Source organism: Nymphaea colorata, chromosome 1, assembly GCF_008831285.2.
Source record: "Nymphaea colorata isolate Beijing-Zhang1983 chromosome 1, ASM883128v2, whole genome shotgun sequence".
In the NCBI taxonomy this organism is placed as follows: Eukaryota; Viridiplantae; Streptophyta; class Magnoliopsida; order Nymphaeales; family Nymphaeaceae; genus Nymphaea; species Nymphaea colorata.
In genome coordinates, this window is record NC_045138.2 from 41,587,336 (window position 1) to 41,601,512 (window position 14,177).

The 14,177-nt window shown below is 36.6% G+C and overlaps 1 protein-coding gene across 5 annotated transcripts in view; it reads right to left on the minus strand.

The window, feature by feature from the left end:
• LOC116255963 (ABC transporter A family member 1) overlaps positions 1-14,177 on the minus strand; it is a 39,329-nt gene that overhangs the window by 24,228 nt on the left and 924 nt on the right. For 3 of the 5 annotated variants that reach the window (XR_004173010.2, XM_050079300.1, XM_031632062.2), the window contains exons 3-18: positions 13,372-13,543; positions 12,821-12,903; positions 12,517-12,733; positions 11,503-11,792; positions 11,168-11,228; positions 10,232-10,318; positions 9,133-9,365; positions 8,923-9,037; positions 8,744-8,833; positions 6,839-7,053; positions 6,421-6,533; positions 4,904-5,010; positions 4,372-4,434; positions 3,211-3,297; positions 518-616; positions 256-440 (exon numbers count right to left, since the gene is read on the minus strand). Coding sequence is in view for 4 of the 5 variants with exons in the window: in XM_050079300.1 (XP_049935257.1) it covers positions 256-440; positions 518-616; positions 3,211-3,297; positions 4,372-4,434; positions 4,904-5,010; positions 6,421-6,533; positions 6,839-7,053; positions 8,744-8,833; positions 8,923-9,037; positions 9,133-9,365; positions 10,232-10,318; positions 11,168-11,228; positions 11,503-11,792; positions 12,517-12,733; positions 12,821-12,903; positions 13,372-13,543 (2,217 nt within the window). In the remaining variant the exon portion in view is untranslated. Of the gene's footprint in view, positions 1-255; positions 441-517; positions 617-3,210; positions 3,298-4,371; positions 4,435-4,903; positions 5,011-6,420; positions 6,534-6,838; positions 7,054-8,743; positions 8,834-8,922; positions 9,038-9,132; positions 9,366-10,231; positions 10,319-11,167; positions 11,229-11,502; positions 11,793-12,516; positions 12,734-12,820; positions 12,904-13,371; positions 13,544-14,177 lie in introns of those variants that run through there. The other 2 variants (XM_031632071.1, XM_031632081.2) reach the window with 2 other exon arrangements.

A 14,177-nucleotide genomic window follows, 5' to 3' on the forward strand; every position in this document is an offset into this window, starting at 1 on the left:
AATGGATTAGATCCAGACTTGGTATTGATAGCTTTTTATAAATCTGAAAAAATTAGCTGATCCGGAGCTGATCTGTTACCTTCAACAAGCACTTATTCACAATATGCAGAATACATACACAAGGAAGTGCTGTGCACCCAACTGTCTTCCAGTTTTCAAATAATGGCATTGATTGCACTTCAAAACGTAAATGATTTTTCAATTCCTAGCATTAATAAAAATGTCAAAATTGAATTGCTAGAGCCAACTAAATACCTCCCACAACATCGTAAATAACCATTTGACATGATTGCAATGCGGTCACCTAGCACATCTGCTTCATCCATCGAATGGGTTGTGAGTAAGATTACACGGCCCTTCTTAATTCTCTTGATCAGCTGCCATGTAGAGCGCATTGAATATGGATCCATCCCAGTAGTTGGTTCATCAAGAATAACCAACTGTGAATGCAGAAAATAACAGACTTACAACACAGAGAAACAAAGCTATCTTGTGATTGCACTGAAAAAACAAGTACCTTACTGCCCCCAATAAGAGCTATTCCCAAGGACAGCTTCCTCCTCATACCACCTGATAATGCTCTAACAGCAGTATTTTGCTTGTCAAGCAAGCAAACCTACAGAAAATATCATCACTAAAGTAATGTTTGCTAAGTCACTTATAAGAGAGTGCAGTTTGTTCAAATTAATAGGCATTTGACTGGAAAGAGTACAAGAGTAGAACGGTGAACTGTTGCCTAATGAAGGTTAATTTTAAGACTACATGCTTTATTCTATGCAGTTAAAAGCTCTGTGCAAAATTAAGCGGAAACCACACCTCTATCCCTGCGCACCCCCCCCCCCCAAACCCTGCCCCGGAGCCACCCCCCAAAAAGAAGGAAAAAAAGAAGGCCTAGTCAAAAAAGTGGGGAAGGAGAAGAAAAAAAAGGGAGGGGGGAGGGAAGGAGAACGGGTTTTCGAAATTTTCCCACCTCAAGCAGTATACTAGAATATAGAAAACACAAATAGAATAGAATTTTGGCACTAAAATTTTTAAAAGAATTTTTTTTTTGAGCCACCTTGGTGTCTTATTATAGGCCTTCAAGCTGCCATCCAGCAACTAGACATGCTTTTGACTAGGGGTGCTCACGAGCGGAGTTTAAGCTGAACTGGGCCACCTCAAACTTGGCTCAACTGCCTTAAGCCACAACATGAGCTCGGCTCGAGCTCAAGTCAAGCTCAAGGTGATTAACTAGATATTGGCCCAGCTCGAGCTATAGAAGCTTGAACTCCGCTTGGCTAAGCTCAAACCAATAGTTGGCTTGAGCTTAGCCCAATCATTTATTAAAAAAGAATTAGCTTTTAATATAAATGGTGGCAAGGAGATTTGAACACCGAACCTCATGCTTGTTAGCCACATCCAAACCCATTAGAACTACTCGCGCTTTGTGACAATATATCAAGAAACATCTTCATATATATTCTCTTTTCGCCAAGCGTAACTGACTTTAACCAAGCCCAGCCTATAGCTCAAGCTCAACTCATTTACTTAATCGAGTTCATTTCTTAAGTCAAACTTGACTCATTTAATAAACGAGTCGAGCTCTGGTTGAGTTTAACTGAGTGAGTTTGAGTGGAAGCTGAGTTCGGTCAACTCAATGAACATCCTCACTTTTGACTACATATGTTCTATGTTGCACGGACAATTATAAAAACATGAAGTGTCACCGTGTTGGTGTCAGGCCATGTCAGACACCTACGCCGACACATCTCGACACTCCTTTGACACTTTATTTTTAACACATGAAGTGTCTCATACAGATGTCCTCTCTCTCTCTCTCTCTCTCTCTCTCTATCTCTTTGGGAAAAACACTTAAAAAGGAATTTAAGGACAAAGCCAAATGTCAAATTTTTTGGGGCTCACTGTGTCCGACAACTATGCCCATGTCCAACATTGACACTAGTGTCTGTGCCCATGCAACTTAGCATAAGTTCTATCAGAAGCCAATTCAATGGATCAAGTTTTCTCTTATTGAAAATAAAGAAGACAAAGATGTAGGCACCATCCTATGAGCTATGGGCAGTGCAGTATAGCATGAGAAGAAGTTGTCAAACAAGTAAGACAGAGAGCAAAGTTTATATTGATATATACACACACACATACATATTTTCATATACAAATACATATACATGCTAAAACAGATTCATATACAACCTAGTAACCTTTTTTCATTTTTTTTCATTTTTCATTTTATTTTTATTTTACCTAAGTTGAAGCCTACAAATGTGAATCATGTGATATATAGGTCTGGTTTTAATGAAAACTAGCTTTTGAGCTACGTAACATGGACTCGCCTATTTGAGCACATACTCATGTTAACAAGCCACTATGCCAGGACATGGGTGTTATGGGTTGAATGAGGCATTGAGTCAGGTGTAGTGCAGGCACCCAAGGCTTCTCTTATCCCTTTTTAGACAATCAAATTCGACCAAGTTTAATCTTGTCCAATTCTTGGGGCTTATCTATATATATATATATATATATATATATATATATATATATATATATATATATATATATATATATATATATAAGTGCTTGCACTCTCACTGACTTCAGTTACTTCTGTTCTCTAGTGCTCACACTGAGCGCCTTCAGTGTTAATGGGTTCAACCAGCTGGTCCATTTCCATTATGAAACTGGGTTCCAATCCCTTCATTCTCTCGTGCTCTATCACCCACTTTTGTTCTTTCTCCCTCCTTGTTTTCCACTTTTCCATCTGCACCCTAGGGACGAAAAGAGGTTTCAAAATCCACTACCATTCGGTTTTGCTCATTTCCCACACACACACATATATGATCTTGGCAAGGCTTGCACCCAAGTTTTTGAAAAAGCTCTGCACCTGTGTTCGTACCTGCATTCACAGCGGCACTCATAGCATAGCATTTGACTCACTAGAACCCAACATGTATAACTGTTGTTTTGCTGATCCACATGCACCAAATTCTAGGGTCAAGAGACATATCACTTTGGTCAAAGATCACATATAAGCAGTTGGTTTATAGGTTCTTGATCATGCTAAACACGTACATAAATAAATCAAGCCAAAAAAACTCAGACTCTCAGAACCAAACTAGATTGGATGTACTAAAGATTGTAGCAAATATCTGTACTTATGCAATAGGTATGCTGCACATCACAAGAATTTCCATAGCGAAGTGCAATACTCACTTCTTCAATCATCAGATTCACTTCATTTTCTAGTCTATCTTCAGTGACTCCTTTCAAGATGGCAAACATTCTCAGATGTTCCTTCACCTGCAAAAGTTACCAAGAATAGGATACATGTTAACGCTTGACACAAACATACATGAAAATGAAATATTAGGCAAGAAGCTCAAGATCTTATGTCCCGTGACTGGTTGCAAACTATATCATCTGTTTATCTTTTCCATAATATTTATGCACAAAAACATACCATGTCCTGTAGAAATCCCATCTTTCGTATTACTTATGGACAAGATGATCATTCACCATTTTCTTCATCTCAAAGAACTACATTTGATTCATTTTCTGGTGCACAGGCAGCAAACAGGAGGATGACCAAATTTTATACACATGCTTACATGCAGTCCTTGCAAAAACTCATGGATGTTATTGCTTATATATACACATCTACACATGTATATGTTTATATATGACATGAGTTCTTTGAATTAAAAAATTGAGGGTCTTATACAACTCCCACCAGCCAGTTGTGCCATTCCACCACTTAGCAATAAAATGACAATGTAATTTGTTTATTATCCAGATGACAAGAACCTTGTGCATCCAATTCTAACTGAAAGTTATAGACAGAAGATCATGGTCTACTTGCAAGCGGATGCAAATTGAATCAAATGGTCTTATACTTCCAATATGAACCATAAGTTTGTTAATTATGAAACAAGAACTGAACTGCAGGATTCAACACATTGGGACAACATAATATTTTGGATAAAGAAACCATATAGACTATATTGACATAACTTGTCCACAATAATAAAAAAGACTTGAAATGTGCATTGCAAATATGTCGACATGTACATGCCCGACAACTCCTCTCCCCCAATGTGTGCATGTATGTCTACACATCTGCAAGTATGCATCAACATACAGGAGAAACAAAAAGGATGAATATTGTACCACCAGGTACCTTGTTGAAGTAATAAAAGTTTATCTAAAACATGAGGAGACAGGAGAACATGATCTGTATCTTTTTGAAACAGCAAGAACAAATTTTGTTTGAAACTAAAATTGCTCTACTTTGTCCAACTTAGAAGAGAATAGACTAACTTATACTCCTAAAGCATATGTAAGAACCATTGGCAGCAAAAAATTAAGAACTCTTACAGTCAATTCAGGAAATAGCACGTCATTTTGCGGGCACACACCAAGCTCCTTTCTTATTTGATCCTGCCATATGGAAGGAAAATTGAGAAAAAGAAATGAGTTCACGTGCATAATGGGAAGCAAGCATTTAAGACGTATTGGTCAATACATGTATGAAAAAGTCACTGCCACTCAAGTAGCAGGATGTACACAAACACACCAACAAAATCCTTTTCTGTATGCCCATAATATTAGACAATGTGAAAGCCCAGTTATAAAATTTGAGATTAAATTGCTACAGGTTTAGAAGCAAATGTAGAACCAGGAGGTATCAACACAGACCAGCCATCATATACATTGCCATGCAGGTCAACAAAAGCATTATATATTTCCATGCATAATAAGAGTACCAAAGAATGTCGGGTGCATGGCCTCATGGCTATAGTCTAATCAATTTAACAGTGGTGCATGTGCCTTAAGGTAGAAGGCCTGAATATTTAACCACCCAAACAAATGACGAAAATCAACATTGAATCAGCAACCATTCAATTACCATGTCAGTTTTGATATTTTTCCCAAACACAACAGCATCACCAGATGTTGGGGCAAGAAGGCCAACAAGCATCGATATTGTCGTGCTTTTACCAGCTCCATTGTGACCTTTCCAAGTTAGAACAATATAGATGAGCATTATTAAAATAAAAATTGCCCATTTGTACACAAGAACTTAGGGGGAAAACCAAAACCATAAAATAAAGAGAAAGCAATACTGCTACAGCACCAGAAAACCTGCAAGACTGAAGAAAGTCCACAAGTTGCAACCAAATCAAGAAAAAAGAAATAAAGCGTGAGCAGACAACACATATATCACTGCTCATCTATAGTGTATCTGTTGAGAAATATTAATACTATCCAGGCCTCTGATTTCCCTTTCAATTAGATACTTTATCTGGAGACTTCAAACAAAGAAATTTATGTTTCAGAATACTTCTTTTTATTCTTTTCATTATATCATCAGAAAGCAAACTAGTAGATTAACATTTCCTTTATTTTTTTCTTGCAGAGTTTTTCAATGATTTACGAGAAGAATGTTTTCAATTTCTCTTGAGAAATCAACTTCCAGATAAATTCCCAGATAAAGTTAGTCATAATGCACAAGGAGTAGCTTGACAATGAAGGGAATGCAATTTGAACTTACCTCATGACAAAGCCCTGGGCACCACATAAATAACATTATGCCATAAGAAACAAACATGGACATGGAATGTGACATGAATATGCTTGGTATGTTAGAGTTCTGTAAAGCCAGGTCATAGGGAAAAACCATAAGTATGTGAGTGTCGATGGCTACAACTATATGCTCTTACAATTTTTAACATGAAGGAAGAAAGCATGAAGCACAAATTATTCATTAGTAGTTCTAATTACCACAACTAGAAACATTTATTAATCTAGGTTGACATTTGAAATTTAATTTAATATAACTACTTTTAAATACACTAACATATTATCATAAAAAATATAAGGACATGGCATCTACGTCTGATACAAGTTTGACCATGAAACGCTACAGCATGCTAGTGTTGCACAATATTACATGCTCATTTGACACCTTTCTTACTTGACAATCAAATGCTACAAAATCTGTTGACTGCACCAGATATCGCTACTCTACAGAACATGTCATTATGGAGTTGGAACGAACCGTCTAGCCTGTGTTCAGTGCTTATATGTGACTTTCAGATTCTTCCTTGACAGTTAATGGTTAATCAGATGTATACCACCAAGTTAAACAAGTCATATCAAGTTTAGAATTCCACCCATGAACAAACCTTGCCCTGTGCTGTGAGCCTGTGACTGTTATAACTGCAAGAACCTGTCATAGTTGTACAGTGTACAAGAGTCTACTTTTGGATAATCAATATTAATGCCTGATAAAAGCTGATAATGAGGAGTCCAGCCTACTAGATCATGTTACCTAATTACCAGTAACTACTTTAATAACAGTTCACAACTGAATATGCTATAGAAGAATTAAAGAAGCAAGAAAATTTAACAAGATTAGCACACCTAGAAGTGCGAGAACCTGATTTTCATACAATGTTAATTGCAATGAGTTTACAGCACAGCATTTCCCTTTCTTGGTCTTGAATACTTTGCTGAGATGTCTAATCTGAACACATCTAATAGACAATAGAAACTGAAGAAGATAAGGCAAAACCCAGTGAAAATTAGGATAATGACATAAGAATGTAACCAAATATCATACCTAAAAAAAAATGATTTTTTGTGATATTTTCCCAAATCAAATGCAGATATTTTTCTAGCATGCACAACTAAAAATAGATATAAATTGTGAAATGCTTCAAACAGAAAAATAATAAACTCCCATGCTTTTTCCACATTCATCACTGTCCAGATAAGCTTTCTTACAATGCCAAACTGCAAACTTTTGAAGAAACCTGTGGACAACATTGAAGCCACATACCTACCATCAGCCTCTTGCTTCCTCATTTCCAAGCTTATCGGTTCCACTATAGGTTGATAACCATCTAAAGATTCCACATGAGAGGCTGATTTATGTTCCCACTCATCTTTGAAAGTCTCATTATATAGATCAGGATTACATGATTTCTTCTTCCAAAAACTTTTTGTAAATAAGAAGTTCCATGGCTTCTGAACTCCATACTCCCTGGGAAGAACCTAGTCAATGCAGAAAACAATAATTAATGTGGAGTGAAAAGCATGGAAACTAATATACAGTAGAAAATAGAACGTTGTAGATGTAGTAAGCACAAGCCAGCAAGGAGGTTATGAGAAGCACCATGTTCCTACATTCAATCTTACCATGGAAACTTGCTAAGCAAGAGGGATAAAATTTAATGGAAGAAAAAATTCAGATAGAAATGAAGGTAGAGGAAGAAAAAAGAGGAAAGAGAGTTTAGTGAACAGGAGGGAGGAAGAAGGAATAAAACAAGAGAAGTGAAAAAGGGGGTTGTTAACTTGCACACGAGAGAGGGAGGGCACAGATTTCCAACTAAGAAAGGTGTGGCTCTTTTTACGTTCTTTGATGAACCTACTATTTCTTGTTTTATTCCAATGCAAACCTGCAGGGAGTATTGGCCTAATAAACAAAATGGGTGTACAGACGTTATACAGAAGAAAACCATCAAAAGTAGGGCCCAGCAAGGGGAAGCTAATGCACAGCTCCTTGCATCAGAAGAATAATCTTTTCCAAAATCTGGAGAGGAATGTTATCATCATCTATTTTGAGTCTCCAAGACCTATTCAAAATGTTATGGAAGGATCTGAGGACCATAGTCCTTCCTTCAAGGGATCTTTGGCAAAGGCATTTCTATTTCGTGTTGTTGGAAAAAATCCCTAAACGAGTACAGGGACCATCTATATTGGAAAGACATTGGAACCATAGTCCTTTCTAGTTTTATTCTAAACCTTCATTTCATTTCAAAGCTTCTTTCCACTCATTATCTTAGATAATGGAACTTGGTCAAATCCAAATGCAAACATTGTCTTTGCACTCTTGCAGTGCAACACGTTTCCTCAAATTACTGTTTTGACTTTTTACAACAGCACCGCTTGCCCCTTAGTGTGGGGCTACCTCAGTAGCCCCATCCTAGGGCCCACCAGACAAGACATGCATCCTAGGCAGAACTATGACTATGATACATACAACATAAGTCCAATATAAGTTCTCTAATCCCATTAACTGAACCACTATTGCTACCAGGAACACAAGACGGAGTTCATTCTAGGGGGTTTGTCCCTTACAAACATTTGAAATATTCCATCCCCATAATAATTTGCAACACACACAGTTTTCATCCTATGCTGTTATTCTAGCACCAAAAGAGACCAAGATCAGCATGGCAGTGCTGCCCCTAGAACATATGCAACTAGTGCCCAGTCCATCTATCAAAGCTTCCACAAAATGTCTTCCCACAAATCCTACAACATGTACCTCTGTATACACATAAGTACATGAATATAGATATTATCTGAAGGTGCACGTATTGATTAATTGGTCATCCTAAATAATGGACTTGTCTATGCTTATGATTCAAAAATAACAGCTCATGAAGAACACTAAATAGCTGGAAGTAAATATGGGGAAACATTTCAGAAGGTATCAAAGAAAAGCTAAAACACATGTACCCACACATAGCAAATAATAAGGTTAAACAATAGAAAGTGAACCCTCAAGAGATTTAATAACAACTTATAAATACATAAAAATAATCAGCAACATAAGAAACTATACTTCCAGCTCCAGTACAAATGTCATAAAAATTCAATACCGGAATTATGGCATGATAAGTTAATCCATGAATGCAAATGGCCATGAAAATTGAAAGTAAATGACTTGGAAAAGTACCTTATCAAGGTATAAGGCAATGACACAGTACAATACCGAGTCAAAAATAAGCATGCAGAGGCAGATAAGGAAATTCACTCCAGATGAATCCTGCACATGTGCATCCACGAAACTTAAGTTATTCTTAGTAGCACTGAAGAGAATGATTTCCCAGGGGATATAAAGCGATATGAACAAACCCTCCAAATATTGCTCCAACGAACTCCAACATGAGCACGCTCATAATCAGCAAAATTCACAGTTCCAAGTGCAAAAGCAGTAGGAGAAAGCAAGGAAGCAATGGCCTTCCACATCCTAAACCAAGTAAGCAAAGTGCATAAGGATATACCATAAGGGGAAAAAAAATCAAAGAGAAAAAACTTGTAAACATTAGCAATAGATATACTAACATGGAAGTAGCAGGATCATTGACAGTGTAATAAGGAAAGAACACTCCGAGGAAAGTTAGAGTACCGACCGCAACAGCTGTTTTTGCTCTTGAAAAAAATGTTGAAATTAGAAAAGAAAGCATAATTGCACTGAGCCCAAACAGAAAAAAGTATGTAAACACCACAGTTTTGTCGCTGTAATGGAAAAGAGTGGTCATGGTGCAGCAGGTGATAATTGCTGCTGACACTGCAAACTGCACCAAGAAAATAAATATAAATTACAAGGTATCCACACATAGGCAGCATATTTGGATGGTTAACTCACACTGCTTATGTATGCAATAAACAAACACATCCAGTACCAAATTTATGCTTCTTCACAAATATCACATTGACTGCGAATTTGCAAGTGAAGTAGGCAACTAGGCATGCATGATGAAAGTATCAGAAATTTGAAATTTAAAATCAAATACATTTTTGGTTTCTGATAAATTCAAATTTCAATTGTAATCTCAAAATCTTTTCATTTAACTTTAATATTGAAATTCTAGCTAAAACATATTTAAATACTTGTAGGCCAACTGAAAACCTGAACTCATAAATTGAGAAGTTCAATTCAAACCAGTATTACAAATGTCATCTTGGGTTTTTAGTTTTTACAAATCTTAAAGCCAAAGACTTGTCATTCCTGCCATCAATGTACAAAACTCTCCATAGACAGAACACTGTACTTGGTCACAAACAGCAAGTAGATGCTGAAGGTTAACAACAATTGTGAACAGACATGGTAGTGCCCATTCACAAACCTAACATGTTATCGTAGTAGAGAAAATAACAAGATTCTAAGAAACTTTTAAAATATCACACATCTAAAAATATGAGTGGCAAGACTAACAAGGAGACTAGAAACAATGAAAAGGCTCTTACGTAATAGAAAAATATATAACCCCAACTAAAGAAGAATCATGGTGACATTTACATTAAAAGAAATGGCAAATATCTAAGACCATCATTCTTAAAGTATGTGCAGATGATGCATATATGAGAATAACTTGCACATATTTCAGAAAAATAGGCAGCACAAATCACACAGATACATCTCCAAAAGATAAGGGATTACTTGTGCAGTGTATGTTATAAACCAAGATAGATAGAATATGTTGTCCCGAAGTCCCATCATTTGGAGACCTTCTCTGACCCTTTGCTCCTGGAAGGTTTCAGAAATTATGCACAATTAAAGCAGAAAATAATCCAATTGACATATAAGGTAAAATTAATCACAAAACTGATATTCCAGCAAGCAAAAGAATGATCAAACATGAGCAAAATGTGAGATCCAGAAATCCCAAAATTAGACACCGAGAACATCAAATTTGGTGGAGCCACGAATGGAACTCACGACAACCTAATTCAGTACACTAACCCAATTTTTCCAAATATCTGAGATCCAACATAATCTTGGTTTTGTTTTAGAGATGTCCAAAGAATTTGGTGGAAAATTTCCAGCACAACTTTACAACTGTACCTAAAGAATTGATTGTGTAGACCCTCTAGTCCAGGAGCCCTGACAATCACAACATAAAGAAAATCACTTCTTTATCTTGCCAATGTCCAAAGGCTCTAACAAATCGCCTGCGTTAGAGCAAGGAAACAGATTCTCGAATGCAAGTGATCTGCATAAGCTGGAGAAAGCTAATCTATTTCTTGTTATCAAGTTAACAAACTATCACCTCCAGTGAACCCGACATTACTTAGTCTTATCAATTATTCAAGAAAATGTTCCCCAAAACAAACAAGGAGGAAGACAAACAGACAAAATATTATTAAGCTATTCTTAAATATTATGTTGTTGTTATTCCTTCGAATTAGCACCATATCTTGAACCTTTACCTAGAGAACATCACAATCAAAACTTTTATTCAAATTTGCATGAGAAAATGGCTGGCTAGGGAACAGACGGCTGAGTAGAACTATCATATGCAATGGATGTCTGGTTCAACCTCTCTTTCTCACAAGAAAACAGAAAAAGAGAAAGAGAATCTAAAGCTTGACAAACCTTTTCAGAGACAGAGTAGCTAATTAGACGAGACACTGGATAGAGAAATCCCAACAAGTACCTGTCCAGAAAAAAGGATAAAAAATGAGAAAGCAATCTGGTGATAACATAATACAACGTGGAAATGTCAATAGACAATCAGCACATAAAAGAAACAATCAATAACTTAAATATTAGAAAGGCCAAACCTATAATTTCAAGATTCCTGCTTAATTGTGGGTTTGGGACCATAATCTCAAACTTTTTAAGAACTAACAGAATGCAATTGGAACAAATAGGACAATTAAAGAGGTATATAAGAGATAATCCAAGCTAAATTTAAAAAGGTGACATACAATACTCCCATAACTCTTTTAACGATCGACTGGAACTCATCATCAGTATATTCACGAGTAGGAAATGGAACAATCCTTATAGTGGATGGAATGAATTTCGTCCAAGGATACTTGAAATGCAATTGATCCACAAAATTTCCTACTAGCTGCTGTTTTTTGTCCTCTGCAGTAACCTCAGAAGCATATAATTCAGAAGAACCTCCATCATCAACAAACTTCATGTTACCAACTACGTCAGTCAGATTAATTTGGGATGAAAATATTATTAATGAATCCATGACCTGCTGCAGCTGAAAAGAAAAAAGAGAGACAAACAAAAATCATCATAATCACAATATAAGAGATACAGTAAAAATCAAACCTAAGAACAGATTATTACTCATTAATACTAGAAAGGAAACTCAATGTTCCAACAACATATCAGCAGGGCAGTTGCCTAACCATAAAAGCATTTCTAAGATGGTATGAACTTTGAACTTTGAAGACATTGAAAACTTGCCAAACCTAAAGACACATCCTAATGTAGTCAGCACCTACCCAAAATGTGAAGTCAGAGTCAATTTCAAGAAACATCTGAAAATAATAGCACATTTGTTCAACTATTGCTGTTTCATTAACAATTTAAAAGAATAGCACTTCATAGAGACAGTTGTGGAGAAAATCAAGAGGGAAAGATTAAGAGCTTCACAAGAAGGAAAATAATGAAATGGCACAATACTGCAATAAAACTTCAGTCAACATAATCAGCACCTCCAAGGAGCCATGTAGAAGAATCAGAGTGGCACTTTACTTTTGGCCAGTAAGTACACAGTACAAATCAAAGCCAAATAGTACTCACATGCAAAGTACAAATGGAAAAGGTACAAGAACAAGATACTGAAAAGTATAACAAGGACCAGGAAATAACAAGAAATAGTGGACAAGCTTCATGGAAAAGTAAAGAAAGAGGCCAACAACTACAAGACAGACAAACCATCACAGTGTATGTATGGCGACGAGAGAGAGAGAGAGTACTGTTAAGAAGCCACTCAAGCCATACTGCATGGTAGGTACAGCACTGACACCCAGCTCCAAATCATTGACATAAGGCCCATTAGTGTCCATAATGGTGTTGACATCAGGAAATCCAGAAAATGCCCACGAATGGTTTAGGCGGATGCTATAATCAAATATTTGTGGTCCACATTCATGAAAGATGACTGCTCCTTTGATTTTTGGCTTCGAAAAATTCCTAGAGATGAGAAAAGCAGAAGTTAGAACTTCTAAAGCAAGCCATTCTCTATTAAATTCTTTGCTATAGAAATAAATTATTACTTACATGATTTGGTCCCTTTGACCATAGTGGTTTGAACGTATGTAGGATTCTATCTCAAGTTCATCCTTGTAAATTTGCCCAACAATCTAAGAAAATGAAGGTGAGATCAATAAATAAATATCAGAGTGAAGAAGGTTTTGTTGACAGAAAGTGCAGTCACACAAAGAGAGATAACAGACATGACTTTTCCCTTTTGTCCAATAGTAATAAAGATTCAGAAAGCTCGGTTCCAACTTGACTGCAAATTAGCTTACAAACCATTATGTGAAAGTGTCAATGAGAAAACCAGGACAATCATGAGATTATCGATTTCAGCTTCGTGGAATACATGTGGAAGCAAAAAAGAAAAATATCAAAACTACAAATTCCTACTCCCATTATCCTGTGCACCAGAATTGCTTCATTTCTTCTATAACTAGTATATCAAAATGTGTCATGCTCCATATCCATAGCCAAAATGGCTACATAATAGGGAAAAAAGTACGGGCCTCACAATTGAATGAGTTCACAAAACATTTGAAATAGAAGATGGGACCACAAAAGTAAGCCTCTACCTTCAGAAGTGGGAACCTTAGTGACAAAAGGTTCAGCATATTCCTCGTCTCTGTCGTATCTGGCGCAAAAGCTAAGTGCTCATCGGTAGCCAGCCACAATTTAAGAAGTGCGTCAAAACTCGGAGATAGGCCACCAGCCCCTACTTCAACAAACATGCCCTTACGAATATATCTGATAAAAACAGAATGGAAAGCAAATACATTTTCGGTGAACTAGAGACAAAAGCCAATATTAGAAAACAAAGAAAACGAACTGGAGAAATTAGGCAGTAATCGTGTAAAGCATAGCCTTGTGGAACACACATTATGCGCAAAAGTATTTTCCCACAGCACAAAAAATAATGCAAGTTAGATACATTAGCAATTCGTGGTCCCCAGTATGTTGGGCTAAACGCATACCAAGATACACGGATGAAACTTTTCAAAATGAAAATATGGAAGTACACCAAATTCTAGACACGTCAACTCAGAGTTACTTAATCCAGAAGATGCAATACATTCGGAACGCATCAAGCAGAGTTAATTAATATGAAAGTATAGCTTCAGTTGCTAATAGATTTCCATGCTTAACTGGCGGAAGGTTTCTTGGATGCATTTAGCCAACAAAAAAGCCACTAGCTCGTATAGGAGGACGATCGGGTGTGACAATTATCATCACAAATGATCTAAATGTTTACCAAACGCAATAAGTAGGGAAGTCTGCAAAACATAACGACAGTATAATGCTCAAAAGTGGGAGAACAAAAAAAAAAAAAAAAAAAAAGAAAAAACCTACCACCCAAGAGAATGCAAGAAAAGAAACTGCC